Below are 23,628 nucleotides of genomic sequence, written 5' to 3'. Positions count from 1 at the left end.
CAGTCAGCACCTGAGAGCTTCAGCTAAGATCTAAGCAGCATGAATGTCGTGCCAGCAGAGCTGCTCAATGTAGGCAGGAGGAAGCATGGTGTAGGCAGAGTCTGTTAGTACTGGCTGGGGGAGGAGTATGGACTCATAAGAATGGTGGCATGATGCCAGCTGAGCATCAAAGCTGGGGAGGGCGACAAGCTTCCTGCCAGCTTCCCAACTGAAGATTTCCTGTTTCACCACCTCTTCTTTCCTTCCAGACTGCAACTCTGCTGACCACGTGAAGTCCCAGGATTCCCAGCATGCACCGCACTCTATGACTCCTGCAAATGCTTCAGCCCCAAGGTCTTCCACCCCCTCCCATGGCCTGACTGCCACTTCAGAGCCAGCTAGTGGGCAGAAGACTCCATCCAAAGTGGTTTATGTCTTTTCTACAGAGATGGCCAATAAGTGAGTAAATGGTTGAATATCCTTGGTGAGTGTGGCTTGCCGATTCCATCACATGCAAGTCAAAGCATGTTTCTTCCTTTAAGTTCTCTGTGGGGCTAGAAAACGCTTGCAGATATGACATCGGGGGGTCAGGGGAAGGGCATTAACATCTGCTAAATGATGATTGTTTCTTCCTCCAAACCTAATTTTTGGCATGTGCTGACAGAGAAGCCTGTTTCATGGCCTCTGCAGTGGATGGGTGTAGGGGTGAGTTACCTGGTAATGTGAACTGAAAATAGTAATTACTAAGACTATAAACACTGAGCCTTTACTACTTTTATTTCTCCTCCCTACACAAAAAAGTTCAAAATTAGCATGGCAGTTTTCTTTTATCCTTTCTGGTAGCTGACAGTGAAAGGGATTTAAGAAAGAAAGCTATCAGTCTTTAGCCTCACCTGTGTTTGTCTGTCTGCAGGGCTGCAGAAGCTGTGTTGAAGGGACAGGCAGAAACCATCATATCCTTTCATATCCAAAACATCTCAAACAGCAAAGCAGAGAGAAATGCTGTCCCCTTGGTAAGGTGCCTCTTCATAGGACTGTGTGGCTACTATTGTATGTGTTGGGGGAAAGATTATTTATGTTTTAAAATGCATGTTCTAGATGGGAGAGAATGTTGTTTTTGCTTTTGCGGGGTGGGAGGCGAGGAATGGTTTGAGGCATCCGTAGTCTAGGTTTTTTGTTTGTGTTTGTTTGGCGGGTGGAGGGAGGGGATGCATTAGCATTATGGGTTGGTATTTTCCTGCCTCTGGACTCATCCAGCAGGTACAGGAATGGGGTGTAAATGTCATAATTCATATCTTTGGGTGATACTTGAGCAAAATGAACAGTTGTGTTTGCACATGGTCAGTTCTTGCAGTGAAATGCACTGCTCTCTCTTTCAGAACACCCCAGTCACGGCACTTCGGAATGAAACCAAGCCCCTGCCACAGCCACAGCCGCAGCCTCAACCCGCTGCCTCACAGGACCAGAATCCTCCCCAGAATGCCAAGATACAGCCGACCCCACCTGCTTTGGCACCAGCATCCAAATCCACTGCCCCCTCGTCATGCCCCATTGATCAGGACAGCCCTGGAGTAGAAAGCAAAGTAATGTCGGTGGGCAGCCCTGCTAACTCTACCCCATTGCAGACTGAGGGATTTGGGCAGAGTTCAACCCCCAATAATCGAGCAGTCAGCCCAGTCTCCCAGGGGAGCAACAGCTCTGCTGCTGATCCCAAAGGTCCAACCCAGCAGGTATCTGGTGGGGACCCATCTAGCTTGGGTGAGAATCCAGATGGACTGTCTCAAGAGCAGCTAGAACATCGAGAGCGCTCGCTGCAGACTCTGAGAGATATACAGCGTATGCTTTTCCCCGATGAGAAGGAATTCACTGGAGGGCCAAGTGGGGGGCCTCCCCAAAATCCAGGGGTGCTGGATGGTCCCCAGAAGAAACCTGAAGGGCCAATTCAGGCCATGATGGCTCAGTCCCAAAGTTTAGGCAAAGGGCCTGGGCCTCGGACAGATGGCGGGGCTCCATTTGGCCCTCAAGGACACAGGGAGATGCCCTTCTCACCGGATGACCTGGGGCCACCGCCCATGAACTCCCAGTCTGGACCGATTGGACCAGACCACCTGGATCACATGACACCTGAGCAAGTGGCTTGGCTGAAGCTGCAGCAGGAGTTTTATGAGGAGAAAAGGAGGAAGCAGGAGCAGGTGGTTGTGCAGCAGTGTTCCCTGCAGGACATGATGGTCCACCAGCATGGGCCTCGAGGGGTGGTGCGAGGTCCTCCTCCTCCTTACCAGATAACCCCTGGGGAGGGCTGGGGACCTGGAGGTCCAGAGCCCTTTGCTGAGGGTATGAATATATCTCATTCTCTGCCCCCTAGGGGCATGGCCCCTCACCCCAACATGCCTGGAAGCCAGATGCGCCTGCCTGGGTTTGCAGGAATGATCAATCCTGACGTGGAAGGCCCCAATGTCCCCAACCCCACATCCAGGCCTGGGCTTTCAGGAGTCAGTTGGCCAGAAGATGTGCCAAAAATCCCAGATGGCCGAAACTTTCCTCCAGGCCAGGGTGTCTTCAGCGGCCCTGGCCGAGGGGAGAGATTCCCAAATCCCCAGGGCCTGCCAGAGGAGATCTATCAGCAGCAGTTGGCAGAGAAACAATTGGGCCTTCCTCCTGGCTTGAACATGGAAGGCATTAGGCCTGGCATGGAGATGAATCGGATGATTCCTGCACAGAGACACATGGAGCCTGGGAATAACCCCATTTTCCCTCGCATGCCAGTTGAAGGGCCTATGAGCCCCTCCAGGGGGGACTTCCCAAAAGGGATTCCTCCTCAGATGGGCCCTGGTAGGGAGCTGGAGTTTGGAATGGGCCCTGGCAGCATGAAAGGGGACATGAATATGAATGTTAACATGGGCTCCAACCCACCCATGGTGCCTCAGAAGATGAGGGAGGCTGGAGTGGGGCCAGAGGAGATGATGAAACTGCGTCCGGGTGTCTCAGAGATGCTCCCCTCTCAACAGAAAATGATGCCCATGCCATTTGGAGAGCATCCCCAACACGAGTATGGCATGGGTCCCAGGCCTTTCCTTCCCATGTCTCAAGGCCCAGGAGTTGGCCTTCGAAATCTCAGAGAGCAGATGGGGCCTGACCAAAGGACTAACAACCGGCTCAGCCACATGCCACCACTACCTCTCAACCCCACCAGTAACCCTAATAGCCTCAACACAGCTCCCCCAGCTCAACGCAGCCTAGGACGCAAGCCCTTGGATATCTCTGCAGCCAGTCAGGTGCATTCACCTGGCATCAACCCTCTAAAGTCTCCTACCATGCGCCAGGTTCAGTCTCCCATGATGGGTTCTCCCTCGGGGAACCTCAAGTCACCTCAGACTCCATCCCAGCTGGCGGGAATGCTTGCAGGCCCAACGGCAGCAGCAGCTGCTGCTTCTATTAAGTCTCCCCCCATTCTGGGATCTGCTGCTGCTTCACCTGTCCACCTCAAGTCTCCGTCCCTTCCTGCACCTTCTCCAGGCTGGACTTCTTCTCCAAAGCCCCCACTGCAAAGCCCTGGGATCCCCCCAAACCACAAAGCATCTCTCACCATGTCGTCCCCAGCCATGCTGGGCAATGTGGAGTCAGGTCAGTGCTTTTTGTTTCATCCAAATGCAGACTTTGTGTTTATATTGATGTCAGCTTGAAGTGTAAAGAAAGAGACTCGGGGATTTGCAGAAATTTCCTAATGTACACGTATGTGGTGGTTGGAGATGAGCTTTCTCTGCCTAGGCAATTGTCTTTGCCAACTTGAAGGAGGCTGTTTCTAGGCTCAGAATGAAATGGGTGGGTGCATGAGTGGAACTTCGAGCAAGTGCTGCAGTACATTGCCTCTTTCTCTCTCCACTTGCATGCTGTGAATGTACTTAGGCTGCGCTTGTCCTAAAGATGAGGCTTGGGCATTTTTATCAGTCTGGAGGAAAGGGTGAGGGAGATGTAGGGTATGGGGAGAGGAGAGATCATTTTTAACAGAAGAGCTTTCAGCAGTTTCTCTTTGCCAACCTGCCACTAGTTTCTGAATCACTGTGGCATTCTGGAGAAATGTTGCCATTTTAAATCACAGCAGCAGTTTGAAATAAAGGGGTTTGTTGGGAGAACGAGGAAGCAAGAGGTACCTTTTAATACACGTGAACCCTATGAGCTGTCTTTCCAGGTACAAGGATTGTAAAGGTTTTCTAGGTTCCCTTGACGCAGCCTTCTGGGAGGAGTTTTGCTGACCTGAAACTAGATTTTGACTTGTTTTGTAGATAGCTAAGGAGGTGATAGGTAGACGCTCCACATCCCTTATTGTATGTCTTCAGCTGATTAGCATAGCATATAGGAGACCTCATCCCAGGCTGGTGTCCCTCCTGTGCTAAGTGCCGACATCTTTGCAAAAATCTAGTTGGTCTAATAAAAGGTATCACCTTTACCCTGAGTTCTGATGCCTTTTGCCTCTAGACCAATACGGCTACAACCTGGATACCTTTCTTACCTCGAAGAACTTTAGCAGAAGATCCGTAGATGTGTTTAAGTTTGTGGTCTGTCTTGCCTCTCTGCAGCACCAGTCCCATCTCTCTCCTCTATATTCAAAGCTTATTGGTACCTGGGTCTGTTCCTTTGGTAAGCTTCCAGATAAGCAGGTCCTTAGTGTGCAGGGTTTCTGTGCAGCAGCAGTCGCATCAGCGTGGAACCAGCCCTCTAGAGCTTTTCAGTAGAACCAGCCCTCTGGAGCTTTTCGGTTTGTGAAATCTGACTGCAGGAGTTGGGAAGAGGAGTATGTATGATGCTTGGTTACGCTGCCCTCTAGCGTCTCAAGGTGATAAATGCACCGAGAGAGAGAACCACAGGCATATTTCCTGCTTTAAAAAATTGATTGTGCTTGTGACTCTGAAATGTGCACATTGAGTTGCAAACTTCTGTGGCAACCATAGACTTCTTCAGATAAGTCATTTAGTCCTCCTTTTCAGAGTTGTTCGTCTGCCATATACGTCATGGGGATGGGGTGGCGGGGTGGAATCTGGAGTGTTTGCTGGTAGTGGTTTCTGAGGCTGGCTGTTCAGTTTGCATCATGTTTTCGGTTCAGATAACTGAAGCTGAGTCAAGCATTAGTCTGTGTCCATGCTTTGTGCTTTGGGACCTTATCCAAGAGCAGACTTCCTATGATGATGGTGCATGTTTTTGCATGCTTTTTCCTTGTTTCTGTTTTGTGGTGCATTTTGCTTGTGTCATAACATTTATTTTAATTAGGCCCTCATGCTTCAAAACTGGCCCAAGCAGATAGAAGTGTGTTGGTGAAGGGACATGGAGTTGGGAAAGGCATAAAATTGTTTCTGGTTTTTGATGGAGGGAGGGGATTGTATGAAACCAATAAGAGCAGATAAACTCCTTGGGACTCTCACTGAAATGAGCTTTTATGTGAAAGAATGAAGCTTAAATCAAAATAGGAAATTTTTACTTTTAGCATCTAATGACTGTCCAGAAATCTGCAAGAATGCCTGTGCTGCACTGACCACTAACTCTGTCTCCTGGTCGCTGTCTTTGCTTACACTTGGGGCATATCCTGAAGTAAAAGGAAAATAATTGAACTAGGAATTGCAGCTGGCATTTGGGAAAATTTTTCAACTAGTTAACTTCACTTCTGGATTTTTCTCTTGTATTTTTTTCTTGTAGTGTGTGCAAGGCACCATCCTTGGAGAGATCTCCTAGATGAGAATCAGTGGGAATTTCAGATTAGATCTGACCATACTGGTACCTTTCTTGAAAACCATTGGGTTTACTGTACTTAGTGAGAGTCCAGGAGGGGAATTAAAAAAACAAAGCAGCAAACAAATTATTCCAAAGAAAAATGACTAGATCTGTTTTGTTTGTTTGTTTGTTTGTTTGTTTTTCAGGTGGTCCACCTCCTTCCACTGTCAGCCAGTCTGCTCCTGTGACACTCCCTGGAAATCTTCCCTCTAGCAGCCCCTATACAATGCCTCCTGAACCCACCCTCTCCCAGAATCCCCTCTCTATCATGATGTCCAGGATGTCCAAGTTTGCCATGCCCAGCTCTACGCCACTTTACCACGATGCCATCAAGACTGTGGCCAGCTCAGATGATGACTCCCCTCCAGCACGTTCCCCAAACTTGCCATCGATGAACAATGTACCCGGTAAGAAACAGAAGCAGCATAAGCAGATGCTGTCAGGTAGCATAGGGGAGCGTTCTTAGAAGCTGCACCAGGTGGGAAGGACAATTAATACAGGTTGCTTTGAAGAGTGTCACCGTGAAATGTTTTTGAGGAGGAAGAGTAAATTCACAGACGAGTTCCCGGAATTCTCTTCTCGCAACCAGATTTTTTTTCTTTTTTTGCATAATATATCCCAACAGTGTCTGTAAAGCTTTTCTGTGGTGAGGTAGGTACTTAAATCAGTGGGAGTACCTATGTTTAATGAGGACAGCTGGTGTGAAGAAGTTTCTGGGATTAGACATCCAGGGCGTGCCTGCATGAGACACTTAATATGCAATAGACTGAATGTCTGCGCTTTACAGCATCACAGCAAAAACTGTGTTGTTATGCTAATGTGCAGCAGTATTAGTCTATTGCACATTAACTGTCACGAAAAAGGCATTCGATTGTGTTAATGTAATGTAGGGAAGCCTACTGCGCATTTATTTAGTATTTCCTTCTGCAAGTACTAAATTTAATGTGCAGTAGGCACTGCATTTAATGAATGTGTTGACGTGCCTACAGTATGCTAGCTGGGAAAAGACTGTTCTGCTGGCTTTACTCCGTATTAAAGAAGTTCCATCAATTTGCATAGACACAGGACCATCTATTCTTCCTCTTCCTCTGTTTTCCGTATACAGCTGCTATTAGAGAAGAAAAGGTTGGAGTGGTTCCCAAGGACATGCACCTTCTTGCACAAGGAATGCAGTGTGGTGACTGTCTGGACTGCCAGAGCAAGGGAAAGCTATTCTGTTCCTTGCACAGGGATTAGGGAAGAAGGGGAGGAACTTTTTGTCCCCTGGGGTTGTAGACTTGTTGTATAATGGATGAATGTATTTATAGTTATGATCTTGCTGCTTACTGGTCAAGAATACACTCAGGTATAATGTTAAAGTGGGGTTTTTTTTAATTTAAAAAGCACCCAGCAAGCTGAATTGAAAAAGATGATGACTGAATATCCCAGGACAAGGTAATGAACTGGTAGTGGATATATGGAGAGTTCACCTGTTTGTCACTGGTTCACCATCAGCCTGGGAAAACAATGATTAGAGGTGATGAAGTATCTAAGGAAGAATTGACCAGTTGAATAGATATTTGATGACAACTTTAAGCATGTATGATCTACTCATAATAAACAGTAATAATACACATGACCAATATTATTCAGTTAGCTTTAATTATGGTAAGACAACTGTCTATCTTGTATGTCTGGAAAGGGATGTTCGGTCAACTTTCAGTGGACAAATGCCTGTGTATGTTGACAAACGTATTACACCCATTTGTCACCAATTGACCCTTTATTGGCAGCTTTGACAAAACTGAAGGAATAAATTGGATTTAGTTTCTACTTTGAGAGCAGGGTTTTATCAAAATGATGGGGTGCTGTGTGTGTGAGGGGAGACTTAGTGATGCTTATGGCCATTCTGTATTTTTAAGTTAAATAAATTTGCATTTAGCAATGGTGCTTGCTATTCTGGTATTTTCTCTAGCCCTGTGTTTTTTTGCGTTGTTTGTTTGTTTAAATTGTGACTAGGAATATTACAGAAAGTTCTTGTATCTTTATTTACTATCTTGGCTCTAAATGTTTGTTTTTTCCTCTTGTTTTGTGTGTTTTTCCTCTAGGAATGGGCATTAACTCTCAGAATCCTCGAATTTCAGGTCCGAACTCAGTGGGTCCGATGCCAACCCTTAGCCCAATGGGAATGACCCAACCTCTTTCCCATAATAACCAGATGCCCTCTCCAAATGCAATGGGACCCAATATACCTCCTCATGGGGTCCCTGTGGGACCTGGCTTGATGTCACACAATCCGATGATGGGGCACAGTTCCCAAGATCCTCCAATGGTACCTCAAGGACGCCTGGGCTTCCCGCAGGGGTTTCCTCCAGTACAGTCCCCTCCACAGCAGGTGCCATTCCCACACAATGGCCCTAGTGGAGGGCAAGGCAACTTCCCAGCTGGAATGGGCTTCCACGGAGAAGGACCTCTTGGGCGTCCCACCAACCTGCCCCAAAGTTCAACGGATCCAGCACTTTGCAAGACAGGAGGCCCTGGTGGTCCAGACTCCTTCACGGTTCTTGGAAACAACATGCCTTCGGTTTTCACTGATCCAGAGCTGCAGGAGGTGATCCGCCCTGGAGCCACTGGAATACCAGAGTTTGACCTGTCCCGGATTATTCCATCAGAGAAGCCTAGCCAGACACTGCAGTATTTCCCTCGCGGGGAAGGTCCAGGTCGCAAGCAGCCTCAGGGCCCCGGGCCTGGATTCTCACACATGCAGGGAATGATAGGAGAGCAGACTCCAAGAATGGGACTAACGTTACCTGGCATGGGAGGTCCAGGGCCAGTGGGAACTTCTGACATCCCCCTTGGAACAGCTCCGTCCATGCCAGGCCATAACCCAATGAGACCGCCTGCCTTTCTACAGCAAGGGATGATGGGACCTCATCATCGGATGATGTCACCAGCACAAACGGCAATGCCTGGCCAGCCCACACTCATGAGTAATCCAGTGGCTGCAGTGGGCATGATTCCAGGCAAGGACCGAGCCCCTGCTGGGATATATAGTCATCCAGGCCCTGTAGGCTCACCTGGCATGATGATGTCAATGCAGGGCATGATGGGACCCCAACAGAACATCATGATTCCCCCCCAGATGAGACCCCGAGGTATGGCTGCTGATGTTGGAATGGGAGGATTTAGCCAAGGCCCTGGAAATCCAGGGAACATGATGTTTTAAGCTGCTACCCTAAGACTGGATGTTCACATCCTTGTCAAGATGAGATTCCACATCCTGAGGGCTTTCTTGGGAGCTTCAGGAGTACAGTTTGGCCATGCAATAGGTGAAAAGAGACCAGAGGACACTTTGGGAAATTTCGAATGTATGGAATTACCTGAAAAAAAATATTCATTTTAACAGGTTGTTTTTTTTTAAGATTTATTTTTTAAAAATTATTTTTGTGGACTTGGGTATCCCGTGATGGCACCTGCTTTGAGAATCTGTAGCTGTATTTTGAGAATTGCCATTTGTCACAAGTTGCACCATTCTCTGTATGTTTACGTCCTTCGGACTGGCTTCTCCCAGGACTCTTGGTTATTTTTTTGGGTTTTTTTTGTGTACTGTACTATATTGTAAAAGGGATTTTAGCAGAGACTTTAGTCTTTGGGGTGAGAGGAGAATGGGATTCTAGGCTGTTTACTTTAGGTGGAGAATCCATCTTCAGAACTTCGGACTATTTTCCTTCAACTCCAATGTATAGAAAACCAAACTACGACCTCAGAGCAGAGTATTAATGAAAAGCACAAAAAGGAACTTAAGTTCAGTGAGGGGAATCTTTTAAGAGAAATAAATAATAAGTTAAGGACATATTTTTCAAATTATGGAGTGCTGTCCAGCACCTTCTGTCTCTCCCTCCCACTCCTTATTAAATAGGCTTCTCTCTCCGTCCCCGTCTGTCTCCTCCTATGGCAGCTGCAATACATTGTGTTATTTGGGGAGTAAATCTAGGAGAGCCTCTCCTTGTGGGCAGTTTTCCCACTTTCAGGAAGGGGCTGGACTTGGACGCTGTTACATCCTACAGTAGTCTCTCTCACTGTTTCCTATTCTCCTTTTCTTAGAAACCCCAAGTGATTTTATTAATGTGGGAGTGGAACAGACACTAAAAGTTATCCAGGATTTTTTTTGTGGTTATTTTTTTTTCCTCCCCAGCGTAAAACGTTCTGTGTAACCTCCATTAAATTTGGTACAAAACCACTCGCCAGGGCTGTGGTGTCAGAAAAATAAAATATATTGTTTCTTACAAAAATGAACTGTCTTTTTTATCCAATCCAGCAGTGTCCTGTGTACTTCAGGTGACTGGCCATCACGTTGCTTGATCCACTTTATGACTGCAATCATGCTTGAGGTTAGATGGGACTTGCTTTTGTAAGTTTTTGGAGCTGCTTTGTAGGTGACTGTGCCCCCCCCTCAAGTCACTTCCTCTGTACACTTCCCCCTGGACTGAGTAGAACTTGTTTTTCTTGGAGTTTAGCCCTTCCTTCAAAGGGGCAGATCCCAGAGATGCTGTCCACAGCCTCCTTCAGCATTTGAGGGCCTTCTGGGACAGTGGTTCTTGCTGCAATCCAAGGCAGCTATCTCCAATCTGTCGCAACAGTATGAAGGCATGACACTGGCAGGTTCTCTCTCTGTCTTCACTGCCAACCTTTCTAACTGAAGCACAATACATGGTTTCTTTGTCACGCTGAGTGGCCCTGAGTGAGTTGAGGTCTCTGACTTATGGGTTAGAGGCTGAGGTAAAGGGGGAACAAGTGAGCTTAAATGACAAAGGTAATAGATAAATCCTCAGTGAACAGATTTTTTATCTAGACAACCCTGCTGGGTAAAGTGTTGCCTTGCTGCTGTTTCATTGATCGCTCCTTAATCCGCTGTCTGTTTTGTCAAACCTCCTCCTGAGAATTTCAACAATCAGTTTACAGTTGCATGCATGGGTGGGGTGGGGGGGAAGACGACATACTAAAATACCGATTATGAGTTTGGCTTCATTCACAGAGCTCTGGAGACTGAGATGTGTTGTGCAGAGGACCTTAAAGATACAACATTGTTCCGTGGCTCCTTGCTTGAAACACATGGTGTTTTGTGTCTGCTCCTTCAACATTGCTAGTTCAGTAACAGTTTTAATTTGTTCCTTCTTCCTGCTACCATTGTGTCAAAACTATTTCAATAAGTAGTTAAGGGTTAGTTTGTCAAAACTTGTAATTTGCTGTGGAGGACAAATGGCTTTTGACTTGTTAACCACATTTTTTGAAAGTTAAGTGACTCTTAATGTGCTGGAAAAAAATTGCTGTCCATAGCAGTTCACTGATTTTTAGTCACTTAATACTGTGTATGTAACAGAATAAGTGAACATGTGTACCTTTGCATGCACGCATCCCTGAAAGTATATTGGCTCTTTCAAAATTCACCTTTGTGCTGTCACTAAATTTGAAACTGTTTCTGGTGGGAATGGTTCTGTTGACAAAATATAGTATATGTTGTGATGGCTCCCTCTAGCAGAGAGAGCAGGGTGCTTGCAGCTTAGGTTTGTCAAGGTTTAAGTGAGAGCTACCAGTGACACCTTGAATTTTGTTAATACAATGCAAAGTACCATTTTTAAATGGCTGTATAGCATCCCTTTGAGGAACTTGCATGGAAAGTGTCATAGTGCAAACTTTTTAAGTGTTAACACTCTTGCAATATGACTTCTGAATCTTATTTTTATATTGTTGAATAAAGTAACCTTTTCGTTTCATTTAGAAATACCCTGGAGTTTGTTTACAATCTTCCACAGTGCTGCTGTCCCCATTGATACAACTTGAATAGACGAACCTTTGAGAAGTCAGGGTGATCCGCTGTAGCTGGGGTGGGGGATCAGAGAGAATACACAGCTTCAAAGCTGACCTTGGTGGGGTTCGTAGTAGTTGAAGAATAGTCAGAAAGGGGTGACAGAACTGGAGAAAATCTGCATGTATTAAAGATTTGCATATTGAGGGTTAAAAAAAAATACAGGTTTCAAAACTGCAAAATTTCAGGACCTGGTTGTCATCTTGCTAACATAAGTTTTTTTTACATTGGGGAAAATCCACTGCCTTTGGAAGAGTTATTCCCCTTTGCAAAATTGGACTCCTATGCTCAAGTGAGAGAAAAGATCTTTGGAATGCAGACTGGGCTTCCTTGTTTCTCTCAATGGTTCCATTCTAGGTTCACTTTACAAATGAAGGGATTTTCTTGATGCCAGCCTTGCATGTTTGCTTTGGGATCTGTACATCTGGTTCTGTTCTCTCCACCTCGTAATCAGTGGTCCCCCTGACTCAGCTCTGGTTATTAAGGTGCAGTTGAAGATGGTAAAGAGGGACCCACTTTTAGTTTTTGTATTCAGTCCCATTTAAAAAAAATAATTTTTCAAATCCCCCTCCTGTGTTGTTTGTTTGAAAGAATGAAGTAGCTTGGCTGCTCTTCCTCTCTAGTGAAATGGGAAAAGACATTCTGGCGTTCATATGTTCCCATGCCAAATGGCTGTGCTGCAGCTCAAATGTAAAAAGACACAAATGGAAGCCAGCAGATGGTGCATTGGAAACTAAAGGTAACCTGTGCAAAATCAGAAAGTTGAAATTCTTGGAATCTGTCAGAAGTGGTACACTTCGGCATCGAGAACACTTCATCTGTAAAGTGAATCAGCAGTTCTTACCAGATGCCAAAACAAGACCCTGGGGTCATGGGTCATGCTATAGAATTCAAAAGCAGTGCAAATGAGGATTGATTAACTAACTAGCTAGTTTTGCTAGTTTAATGATGGGCTTCTAATAGTATTCAGTAAGTAACTTTTCAGAGAAAAGGCAGGACAGGATGACACCTTTAAAGACTGACATTTCAAAAGAAGACTTGCCACATTTCTCAGACTTCTGGGATCTGATTTTGTGTGGGATCTTGAAAGGTAGTGAGATGGGTTACTGCCCGAGTAGCATCTGTGTGTGAGCCTCATGGTTGGGCATGAATTTAGATACCCACATCTGTGCTTCTAATTTGATAGAAAAACTAGACCTCTTTGGTTTAGCATCTGTTGTGAACTGCTCAGGCACTCAGGACTACATATCCCAAATATGCTGTAAACAACTTCATTTATTGGTGCTGTTTGTGTTAATTTTATCAAGATTGGGCTTGTTCTCTTTTTCTAACAGGATAAAAAGGCATGCCTGGCTTCTAGTTTCTACAACACTCCACAATTTTTAATACCTTCAAGTCCAACCTAAATGTTCCTTGCCATGTAATACCAGCAAACAATTAATTACACTATATCCTACTGCTCTGAACTTGTTTGGTATTCCTGGAACAATGATGGTTAAAGCTGGATACATCTCTGGTTTAGTAGCATACTGTGATCTACTCCATCAATTCAATAGCAGCTACTATTCAAATAAAAAACCCCCAACTTCCCCCCCCACCCATCTTTCATGGCTAACTGTCTATTCTCTTCATTCTCTTCCCAATAAGGAAGTTTTACTTGAGAAGATCCCACAGGTTTCAAGTCGTCCAGTTTAGATAATTTCGAAGTATTTGTGTAACTAACTAGTGTTAAGAAATGTGACAGTTCATCACCGTGTGTAGCTCACTGCGTGTTAAACAGCTGGAGTGTCTTTAAAAAAGATCTACTAATACTTTCTATGGCAGGGCTCCTGCCAAATGCAACCGATTCACCGGCCACTTACTCTTCCAATGGCCTACATTTGAGCACCACTTTGTAGGCCAGGTTCACCAGCAGTGGCTTGGTGTAAGAACCAGTTCTTGGTGAGAAGCAACTCTTAGTGTTTTTTACTATATTGTTCAAGATTTAAACTGACATCAGAACTTTACTTCCCAGAATTGTTTCTCCTCAAGATTGGAAGATGTTTATTTAAAAACCTGATGCCACTTTCAGGGGGAGGTGGACTGGACATCTTAAATCAAATTTGTATCTCACGAAAGGAAAACAGTGTAGCAGAAGCTGCTGAGCTAATTGCATGGGATTCAGTTGCATTAGTTGCTTTTTGTTTATACTAGGATGTCCATTGCATAGTCTGTAGGGGTATATCTATACTGCAAATAAATAGGTTATGTTAAGCTGTTGTGCTGGCTAGCGCAACTAACTTGGGTTTAAAATAGCAGTGAAGACTAACTTGGGTTTTCAGGGTTTAGCAGCTCAAGTTTCAGCTTATCAGGGAGCCTGAGGTTGAACTTGAACTGCTAATACATGTTAGTCAACCCAGACTTTGAGAATGGATGTTTTGTGTAGCTGAAATGGCCACGTTTAGACATGCTCCATGCTCTTGCAGAGAATCCTCGTTCTCAGTTTAGAACCTTGAGAAAGAGGTGCATCACGTTCTTATGTCAGCTATTTTGTTGGGAATGGTAAGTGTTACGTAAGGGAAATGTGAAATAGATGAAATGTGAACTGGCTGAGCTGCTTATAAGAACATGATGCACCTCTATGGCCATCAACTCTTTCTCAAGATTCTAGAGAACAGGAATTCTCCCTGCAAGAGCTGGGAACATGTCTAAACTTTGGCCGTTTCAGCTACAACATCTGTTCTCAAAGCCTGGATTGACTAACATCAGTTAGCAGCTCAAGTTTCCTCATGTAAAACTTACCATTATCATCAAGTCTTAATGACTTCCTCCAGGATAGGTGGTGGTCGGTGTTTTTAAATGACACTGATCTGCTCTCAGAAAAAGGAGTTATATATTTTTTTCCATTGCAGAAGTGTCTGGATGTCAGAATCGGTGTCCTAGTGTGCCAGAAACCATGTACACACAAGATTACTCTTAATAGATCCTGAAAAATGACCCCAGCCCACAGTGCATTTGAACTTTAGTGTGCTCTAACCACATTGCCTCCAAGTTGTGTAGTAGGAACTATTGCTGCTAGTCACTGGTAATGACTAAAATGTGAGAGCAGCTTCTTCTGAGCAGATTGGAGCTTGGGGTATCTGTGCCACACTACGTAGTTGCAGAGTGTTTTAATTCTTGCTGCTGTTCTCTTTCACTGGATGCTGTTCTGTTCTTGTAGTATGAGAAAAATAATTCCTGTTTTACCTTAGGCATACCATTAATCATTGCACCAGACCACCTGTGATGATGACCCTTACCTCTCCTTTCTAAGCAAGCCAGATCTTTCCAATCTCTTCATAAATAAGGCATTTTTTACATTTTAATTGCTTCCATTGCTCTTCCCTGAGCACTTGTGCCATGTCCTACCCAAGTTGCTCAGGTGACACCTGCAGTGACACTTATTTTCAGGATGCTTAAAGAACTTGATGGAGAATGATGATTTTTTTTTTTGCTTCTGGTTTTTCTGACTGCTGTTGCATGCAGTGAACTTTAGACTCTGTATTTAAGCATGCAAATTATGCCTTCCATTATGCATTTTGTCAATATGTAACAGTGGTACATGGGGGTTGTCTAAAGAAAGGGGAGAGGCAAATGCAGCCCACACTTCTAATTAAGAGCACTTTCAGTTTACATGTACCTGGCACTGCATGAATTATAGCAGCAGCCCGGCAATCTGGAAAAGGATTGCAGTACAGAGCAAACTGCAGAGCTATTTATGTAGACAGACCCCAAGCAGCCCTTTCCTCCTAAAGCAATTCAGGGCATCACACGGTACCATGGAAACATGGGCAGCCAAAAGCAATCAGGACTTATGACTTGCACATTAAGTTGAGAGTACCACCTCTGGAAATATAGTGCTCCTTACTATTTACTACAGCAGAGGAAAGTGTTGCCACCTAAACCAACAGCACTTTCAGGAACACTTGGTATGCTATAGAGCAGTGGTTTTCAACCTGTGGTCTGCGGACCCCTGGGGGTCCACAGACTTTGTCTAAGGGGTCTGTGAAAGATGACTATGATCAATTAAAAGTATGTGAATACCCACATGATTCAAAGGGGCCCATATCTTCATTTGAAACTTTTTAGGGGTTCACAAATGAAAAAGGTTGAAAAACGCTGCTTTAGTGCTCTCTGGTTAACTATAAGCCAGATGTGACCCAGCCTGGCTTTGTGAAATCTGGACTCATAAGCTTAAAAAGCAAACTATTGTTTGAAGCTGAAGAGTTCACCTAGAAACTTGGCCAGTGGTTCTGGTGTGCTTTGTGCTGTGATGATCTGCTCCAATATTTGTTCTTGGTTCCCTCTGTTTATTTGCATACTCAAAGCAGAAGAATTTCCAGATCTACCGTGACAGGGCAAAATAGAGTGGGAGCGTCTATCCCCTTAGAACAGGGTGAGGTCTATGCACAAGTTCCAAGCAGCATGTGTGTACCTGTGGGGTGGGCTTCTCTATGCAGAGCAACTTCACTGGTGTGGAAGGGAACAGTAGCTAACGTGGTGCTCTTTGGAACCACCACCAAGGTACAGGGAAAAGCTTCTCTAGTAGGCTGGCTGTTGAGATATGCTTCTATCACTGCTGTTAGGGGTGATGGAGCTGCATTTTTCTGTTCTTATCGTTACAGCTGCAAGTCAGTGTACAGCTTCGGTTTTTCAGTGATCCTCAGCCTCCTTCCCTGTGCTTTTATGTCCAGCTCCTACTTTGAGAGGCAGTACTTAACACAGAAATTTAGAGAGATTCCGTTAACTCCGCTACCTCTTGTGTCTTCCGATACTGTTGTTACCAGCGATGCATACCTGTAGAATCCTGTGACTGATATAAATTGGTCTAATCATCGCCAGAGGGACTTTTTCGATTGGAGAGGTGAAAGAATTCAAGAACAAAAAGTTTAGGCAATACACTGAATTTAATCTAAAATGCTCATTATGAGACAGTCTGCTGTTTCTTCTCCATCTGGGAACAAAGGGTACTGTACTCCTCTGGACTCAGGATGTAGTGAGAGACAGCGTTTAGAAATTCTTCCAGTGGACACAGACCTGTCTTGCATCCTTTCACTACTTGCTCCTGCAAAGAGACCATTTGTATGTCTGCTCTTCTATTTATTTATGTTTTTAAAGCAACAATGCTTGCTTGGCCAAAGCTCCTGGTGGATAATCCTAAAGCACTTCGAAAATCTTCCTCCCCCCATGAACTAAACAAGCAATTGGCCTAAGGGAAAATTGGAAAAGCTGAAACCAAAGACCCTTATCCAAAGCCTGTACAGAACTGGGCTAGTCAGGAAGAGGATGAAGAGCCTGACTACCTGTCCTGTGTCCATGCTACCAAGCCAAACTCGCTCCACCGCCTAGTGGGCTGCATATCTAGGCAAATCTGAGAGGGAGGCCCAATATCTAGTGCTTGCATTAGAGAGATGCCAAAAAGGTCCTTTACCTGTCCGCAGTAAGACAGGCGTACAAACCACTCTTTGGAATGCTGGTGCTGATACAGTTCTATTGTCACATCTGAGGCATACGGGGGCCATTTGTGATCGAAGATTCCCAGTGCCATCAAGAGAGGGATGAGAGTAACATCATGAGAAGCATAGAGAATGAACTTTCTGATGGGGAGAAAAATGCTAAAGTAAATGTTAGCTACATTTATTTCTCCAGGGATCTCTAGGTATCACTCATTTACCTTTGGCTAACAGCTGGATTAGCATTTAACTGCCACATCTAGCTTTTCCCTACTTGTTCATTCAATTGCTATTTGAAACAGTTCTTCATGGGCAGCCAGTTGGAATTCATCGTGGACAGAGAAACAATTTTGTTCTGTACCTGGCTGTTGTAGCTGAAGATGGTGAAGCCACTGCTTCCAGCATATTTTTTTGGAGTGCATAAAGAAGGGGACCAACAGCCATTTGAAGAACTTCCCTAGAAGAGACAGAATTTGAAAGTAAGTTCCTATTTTGTTCAGGTTTAGACAATTGCTATTGAGACCTGGGGACTTGTTCTCTTATTACTAGGTGATAAAGTATATGAAATGCAACCAAGAACCATTAAATACAATTCCTACTGTTAACTTTCCATTAAAGCAATTGCTTAGATGCCAGAAATGTTTATGCAAGTGCATCTTGGAGGAGTGTGTGTGTAAAGATTCCTGATTGTGAGTGGGAGGAGAGGTGTCAAGAAGACAAGTCTCTCAAGATTTGGGCCTTGCAAAGAGAAAAAGTGAGAACTCTTGATGATTTATACTTTATTTCACTTCCCCATTTCTTTTCTGAATATACAGATTTCAGCTGAAGGGATATGACTGAAGCTGGCTAGAGAACAGTCACACCTTGCAATAAGTACTGGGGTTTCAAGATCTGCTCTTTGTTCCTATCTGGGACAAATCTGAGACCTGAATTTTTTTGGAGGGGGTTAGGAGGGGAGGGCTGGGAGAGAGAAATATCACAAGCAAGAGAGATGCCTATCATAGAACAGCCAATAACCTAGGGGTTAGAGTACTTCCTGTGGGATGGCCAGGTACTTGAGGCTGCATCTCCCAAATGAGTGCACTGACCGGGGGGGCAGCAGAATTGGGATGCTCTCTGACAAACCTTTCTAATGATATCTTTACTTAACATTCTTCCCTCCCCTCCCATTTTGATTTCAATAAAGCAACATCTGGTCAAAGTTCTCGCTTTGTTAAGTACTATCTGGGAAGTGTTACATTGGGTTTTGACATGCAGTCTTTTCTATGTAACTAGAGGGAGGATGGCAGGGAAGCCCAAAACAGTGTAATTAATGATCCAGGAAAATATTACTGGCTACTGAACTAATAGAAGGCAAAAGCATCGCCAGTACTGGAAAGCATAGCAACTCTGAGCCTGCTTTTAAAGGAAGACTTGCAGTTCACTGTCACAGGTGCTAAAGCAGCAGCAAAGCCACTTCCACACACCATCAGGAGGAACTTTATTTGCTATGTGTAGCATTGGATTCCTTTTATGTCGTGTTTTGCAAGCCTAGAAGTTGCTCTCAATTTTTCCCCTAGTATTCATGGTCTAATCACAGGCCTGCTGTGTGTAACAAATGATGCATCACCAGGATAGCTATTTGCTTACTGGGGTTTAGATTTGATGCATCTGGAATTATGTTCTATAAAAGGGGTACATGCTCATTTGCTTCAGCCTCCCTTGCTGGAACCTTCCCCCAAGCTCCTTTTACTCAGGACTGTCCCAAGAGTGGAGGCAGGAGTAGAAAATACCACCTGGAAGCATACGCCATGATGTAAAGGAAAGAGTCAATAGATCGCTGCTCGATCATGTGCAGGAAGCTCTTCAGCACAGGGCAGCTGGGCAAGTCGTGCACCTGGAAAAACAGGCAAGGTAAAACAAACAGCATGCAGCCATTAGGTCTGCCTTGGTAAGGAGTCAGCTATGGAGACCAGGTACAGATGATATGTGCACACCATATCTAAATCTGGGCATTTATTGGTTCTGCACCAGAAACATCCTTTGTGAACCTATACTGGTGACCGATTACTCGTCTTTGGTAGTTTAGCATTTGTAGGTTATTTGACAGAAGAGCTGGTGCTTATACAAATGGAAGACACACATTTGTGCCTGAGGATATAAACAAAAATACTTCATTTTATTGCCATGGGATGGAGATGTTGACAGCCGGAGCAGGGGGGGTCCTAATCCGTCAATTTATGATAGGATTATCAAAAAAGGCTTTGAGCTCCTCCCCTTCTCCCAGGTAGAGGAAACTGAGACAGAGAATAGGTGTCCTGTAGGAAAACCAGGGGCTGCCAAACTCAAGAGGAAGGCTAGGATGAAGACTGTTCATAGATTTAATAGATTTTTAGGGTTGGAAGGGACCTTTGTAGATCATTGAGTCCGACACTCTGCCCTTGGGCAGGAAAAAGCGCTGGAGTCAGATGACCCCAGCTAGGTGCTTGTTTAATTCTCCTCTTAAAGAACTCCAAGGTAGGGAAGAACACCACCTCCCTTGGAAGCCCATTCCAGATTTTGGCAGCCCTTACTGTAAAGACTTTTTTTCCTAATGTCTAATCTATATCTGCTCTCTGTCAGTTTATGGCTGTTGTTCTTAATAACCCCAAGGGGCGACCTGGTAAACAGTGTGTCCCCTATTCCTTGCTACCCTCCCTGATGAATTTGCAGATGGCTGCAAGATCCCCTCAGCCTCCTTTTGCTGAGGCTGAAGAGATTCAGGTCCCTCAATCTCTCCTTGTAGAATCTTACCTACAGGCCCATAACCATACCTACAGCCCTCTGGACCTTCTCAAGGTTATCCACATAACCTGTTCTTACACAAGTTAACCAAAGCAACCACTGGAAAGGGACTAGATCTGGACCATGTGCACCGTGAGAGAAGCAGGGTGGAAACGGGTCTGTAGTTGTTGATCATATAAACACTTTGCAAATATGTATTGTGATGGGGAAGGCATTTACACAAACCCTATACTTGTCACCACAGGGTTAATGGGGTCAATCAGTTCTACTTCACCACACCTGTAAGAGATGTCAGAGAGAAGAAGCTCAAAAGGAGAAGTGTCACCCAACTGGTGGTAGACCAGATAGAGAAAGGGGTTTGGATGAAGGCAGGAACTTCTTAGATGCCTCTGTTGTCCCTCTCCCTACAGAAAGGAAGGGCCTTGACTACTAAGTCAGTAACTTTAGAGCTACTGACATACACTCACCTTGGAGCCCAGCTGGGGTTTTGACCTACAAGGTTTCTCTGAAGAAAATGATTCCTACCAAAATGCCGAGTGATTTCATTTGTCTTTCATTTGCCTTCTGGATTGCTACTGACCCTCAAAAGGGGGAATTTCTATGGACCCAACCAGAGGGCTGAATCTCCTTCATGTGGATGCTTCAGACCAGTGGCTGGATTGCTGCAAAGCTGTGTTATGCCTGTAGAGGGAGCCCTGGGAGAGGACCACTGTGGGAGTAACTGTGAGTTAACAACTGAGCTTCATAAACCAAATGCAGGAGGGAGATCTTGCCATTTAATAAAATTTCTATTATTTAAGTAGATACCTCCAGCCTCCGCTGATACCATGGAAAGTGTCCTCAGCACTGTACAGAATCAGGCCCTTTGTTCAGACAACATTCCTCCAATCTGCTGCTTCCTTAAGGACTTGCTTTAGCCTACTGGGATTCACAGACAGATGCCTGTGAAATGCCACTGACTTCAGTGGAGTTTTGCTCTAGCCCAGGGAACTGTCTGCATAGGTCATCCTGAAGGACTGGGAGCCTCAATGAGGAAATACTGCAGGCAGTTTGTTATAACTTATTAGGCTGCAGCTGTGTGTATGCCCCATCTCACCTGTTCAGCAAAGATGTTGTCAAGTAGAAGGAAAAAATCCACCTGCTTATCAGTGTCAATACCCATCTTCTTTTTAATGGTCTTCAGATCATCAGAAATGCCTGGCTGCCACAAGACACTGCCCATTTTATCTCTGTCCAAAGCCAAAAAACAAAAGCAGATTTTGACACAGGTTCTTAGACACCCTGGCAAGCACAAGAGGAGAATCTGCCCACACTTCCACTGGGGATTGTCCCTCCAGCAGTGGGAGGATGGAGACAGTGGAACCTCCGTGTTTGGAGCTCTGCTGTGAGAAGCAACAGATTCTAAGTGTCTGTTCTGATGCCAAAAGTCTGGCTGTGTCATCAGAATTTGAAGTGTGGGGAGGCTTATTGAAAAGAAGTAATCTTTTGAAACACTCATGTCTCACTCAAAGCAGGATACCCTAAGCAGCAATTCCACATCCGTGAACAGGCTGTTGCATGGGACCTCGGCCCACTTGTGCTTTCAAGGAACGCAACTTGCTTCACAAGGAAAGAACAGATGTTTTGAACCGATTCTACATTTTTGTGCTGTCAAAGAAATGCACAGTGATACCATTTTCTATCATAGGACCCTCTTTTCAATTGCTTTTAACTCTGTTAAATGTCAACCACTTGGGCTGAACATTTCCATGCTAGCCTCTGCCTCAGGAGGAATGTTAAATACATGCAAACAAACTTCCCCACTCTCGCCCCCTTGAACAGTGCTAGTTCTGGCTTCAAATCTCAAGTGTCTAAATTTTTGTCAGGGGGGGTAGCTTTGGAGTTAGGGAAGGAGTGTTCACCAACTCAGCTATATCCCTCTACCTCATGAAATTGCTATTTGCACGTGCAGATAGAATTTGTTGGGCATTTGGTTGTTAATGCTGTAAATGTCACAGTGATGATGTGCACGTGACATCATAGTTTGCCTCATTCAGCCACCAAACTCTTCTTTTCTACATCCTTTCTATATCCTAGATTATTGAGGGGAGCCACAGTAAGAATTCTGTCTGTGCATGTGACTTCTGATCACTTCTACAGGGCTGCGATGTGCACTCCAACACACATCTCAGCCCACATGCCAGAGACGGAATGAGACAGTGGAGGCGATATCAGTTCTACCCTTTACTAAGTTGAATGCTTTAACTTTGCCACCTTAATGTTCTTCCAACCCAGATGTTTTTTTAGAGAAATAGATTTTTATTTAATTTGGTAATTTTGAGGCTGAGTATTTATTAATTAAAGGTATAAATATGAAAGGGATGTTGTAATGATTATAAAACAAGGAAGGGCAAATATAAAAGAAATCCAAGCATGTTAGGTATTGAATGGCATAATTAAGACAAACTTGCATCACTACACAGCATAAGAAATGCAGTAACTTTACAAGTGTGCATATGTGACTGTTCTGGATTAAACTAATATTTCAAGAAATGCTCAGATGTTCTTCATGCTGTCAAGTGGTATTTTTTGAGCAATGTCACGTTACTTTTGACATCGCATCTAATTCTATCCAGAGTACACCGCTGCTCTAGGAAGAGTTCAGTGAATGAAAACATGATACTTTAAAGTATTACCAGGCTATGACACTATAGTGACATCAAAGGGGAAGGTGTGAGTGGCAATTCACCTGCTCAAGTGTTTCAGGCGTTGGCAATTCTGATAATTGGGGTATAGGATTTCGGTGTTTGCTTCATCCGTGACAATTGTGATGGGTCCTGTAGAATCAAACAAAAAGAAGCTTTTATAATACCATGCACAGCATGAGGTATGGCTCGTACTATTTTAGTTACTGACATGGCCCTGCGACCCAGTCCTATAATCCTTATGGAAGGCAACTGGAGGCACTTCTTTGGTGCCAGAATCACTGTCCTCATACCCAGCTATGCCAGGTTTTGGTTTTTGTCAGTTTTGTGGCACCATCTATAGGCAACATCCATCATGTTAAGCCCCATACACTTAGTACATGATAATTCCTACCCCAGGGAGTTTTCTTGTTCTTGAAATCTGGGGTCAGTCCTACTGCCTGAATTTCCTATGGCTGTTGCTTGCTTTAGCATCTGCCCCTCCCTGCATTCCTTCTGGAGCGATGAACTGCAGAGTCACTTTTGCGGTCATTCTCTGGAGCAAAATGCTCTGAAAGCAGAAAGGAGATGCTCTCTTGGGGAATGGATTAGTGCTCATGCTAGCGAGTACACTGTGTGATTGGCACAACAGGGTGGGGTCTGCTTTTGACCTGCCACTTTTCCTGTTTCTCATCATCTGTTTCTGATGCTGCTCCTCATTCACATTGAGTTTGCAGCACTGGTGGCAAGAGACAAAGCCTGCACACCTGAACAAAGCTGAGGAGATGGTGCAAAAGGCAACAGTCAGAAGACACCTGAGATGGGATCAATAGGCAACAGAAGTGGTGGAGGAACAACAAGCCTAGAACAAGATGAGGTGTGAGACAAGACAGTGTCCAGGGCCTATGGACCATGAGAATGGGAAGCAAATCAGATACAATCCTCCCTCTCACCTTCTCTCTGCTGTTGGAACAGCCCAGCCAGCAGACAGCGTGTGGACTCCAGATTCCGAATTATATTGGTGGAACGGACACTAAAAAAGAGAAGACAACTGGTGGAATGGCATGCATCTCCTTCCTGTAAGGAGGGTGGCAACCTTCTACTTAAAATTTCCTAGACCTCTAAGTACTGCAAGCTCTAAGGG

The 23,628-nt window shown here is 44.7% G+C and overlaps 2 protein-coding genes across 7 annotated transcripts in view; one reads left to right on the top strand and one right to left on the bottom strand.

The window, feature by feature from the left end:
- BCL9 (B cell CLL/lymphoma 9) overlaps positions 1 to 11,442 on the top strand; it is a 63,430-nt gene extending 51,988 nt beyond the window's left edge. For both annotated transcript variants that reach the window (XM_006018880.3, XM_006018879.3), the window contains exons 5-9: positions 249 to 438; positions 893 to 992; positions 1,359 to 3,603; positions 5,889 to 6,149; positions 7,830 to 11,442. In XM_006018880.3, the coding sequence (XP_006018942.1) occupies positions 249 to 438; positions 893 to 992; positions 1,359 to 3,603; positions 5,889 to 6,149; positions 7,830 to 8,947 (3,914 nt within the window). In that variant the 3' untranslated portion in view covers positions 8,948 to 11,442. The remainder of the gene's footprint in view (positions 1 to 248; positions 439 to 892; positions 993 to 1,358; positions 3,604 to 5,888; positions 6,150 to 7,829) is intronic.
- Positions 11,443 to 11,573: 131 nt separating this feature from the next.
- Positions 11,574 to 23,628, bottom strand: part of ACP6 (acid phosphatase 6, lysophosphatidic) — an 82,222-nt gene continuing 70,167 nt past the window's right edge. For 4 of the 5 annotated variants that reach the window (XM_025198197.1, XM_025198196.1, XM_006018877.3 and 1 more), the window contains exons 4-10: positions 23,438 to 23,517; positions 22,550 to 22,637; positions 20,918 to 21,050; positions 18,834 to 18,934; positions 17,420 to 17,515; positions 17,037 to 17,202; positions 16,494 to 16,670 (exon numbers count right to left, since the gene is read on the bottom strand). In XM_025198197.1, coding sequence (XP_025053982.1) covers positions 16,530 to 16,670; positions 17,037 to 17,202; positions 17,420 to 17,515; positions 18,834 to 18,934; positions 20,918 to 21,050; positions 22,550 to 22,637; positions 23,438 to 23,517 — 805 coding nt within the window. In that variant the 3' untranslated portion in view covers positions 16,494 to 16,529. Of the gene's footprint in view, positions 11,706 to 16,493; positions 16,671 to 17,036; positions 17,203 to 17,419; positions 17,516 to 18,833; positions 18,935 to 20,917; positions 21,051 to 22,549; positions 22,638 to 23,437; positions 23,518 to 23,628 lie in introns of those variants that run through there. The other variant, XM_006018878.3, reaches the window with a different exon arrangement.

The sequence above is a fragment of the Alligator sinensis genome, unplaced genomic scaffold (genome assembly GCF_000455745.1).
Source record: "Alligator sinensis unplaced genomic scaffold, ASM45574v1 scaffold19_1, whole genome shotgun sequence".
NCBI classification, from domain to species: domain Eukaryota; kingdom Metazoa; phylum Chordata; order Crocodylia; family Alligatoridae; genus Alligator; species Alligator sinensis.
The sequence above is the reverse complement of the archived record's forward strand: the minus strand, read 5'-3'. Positions and strand labels throughout refer to the sequence as shown.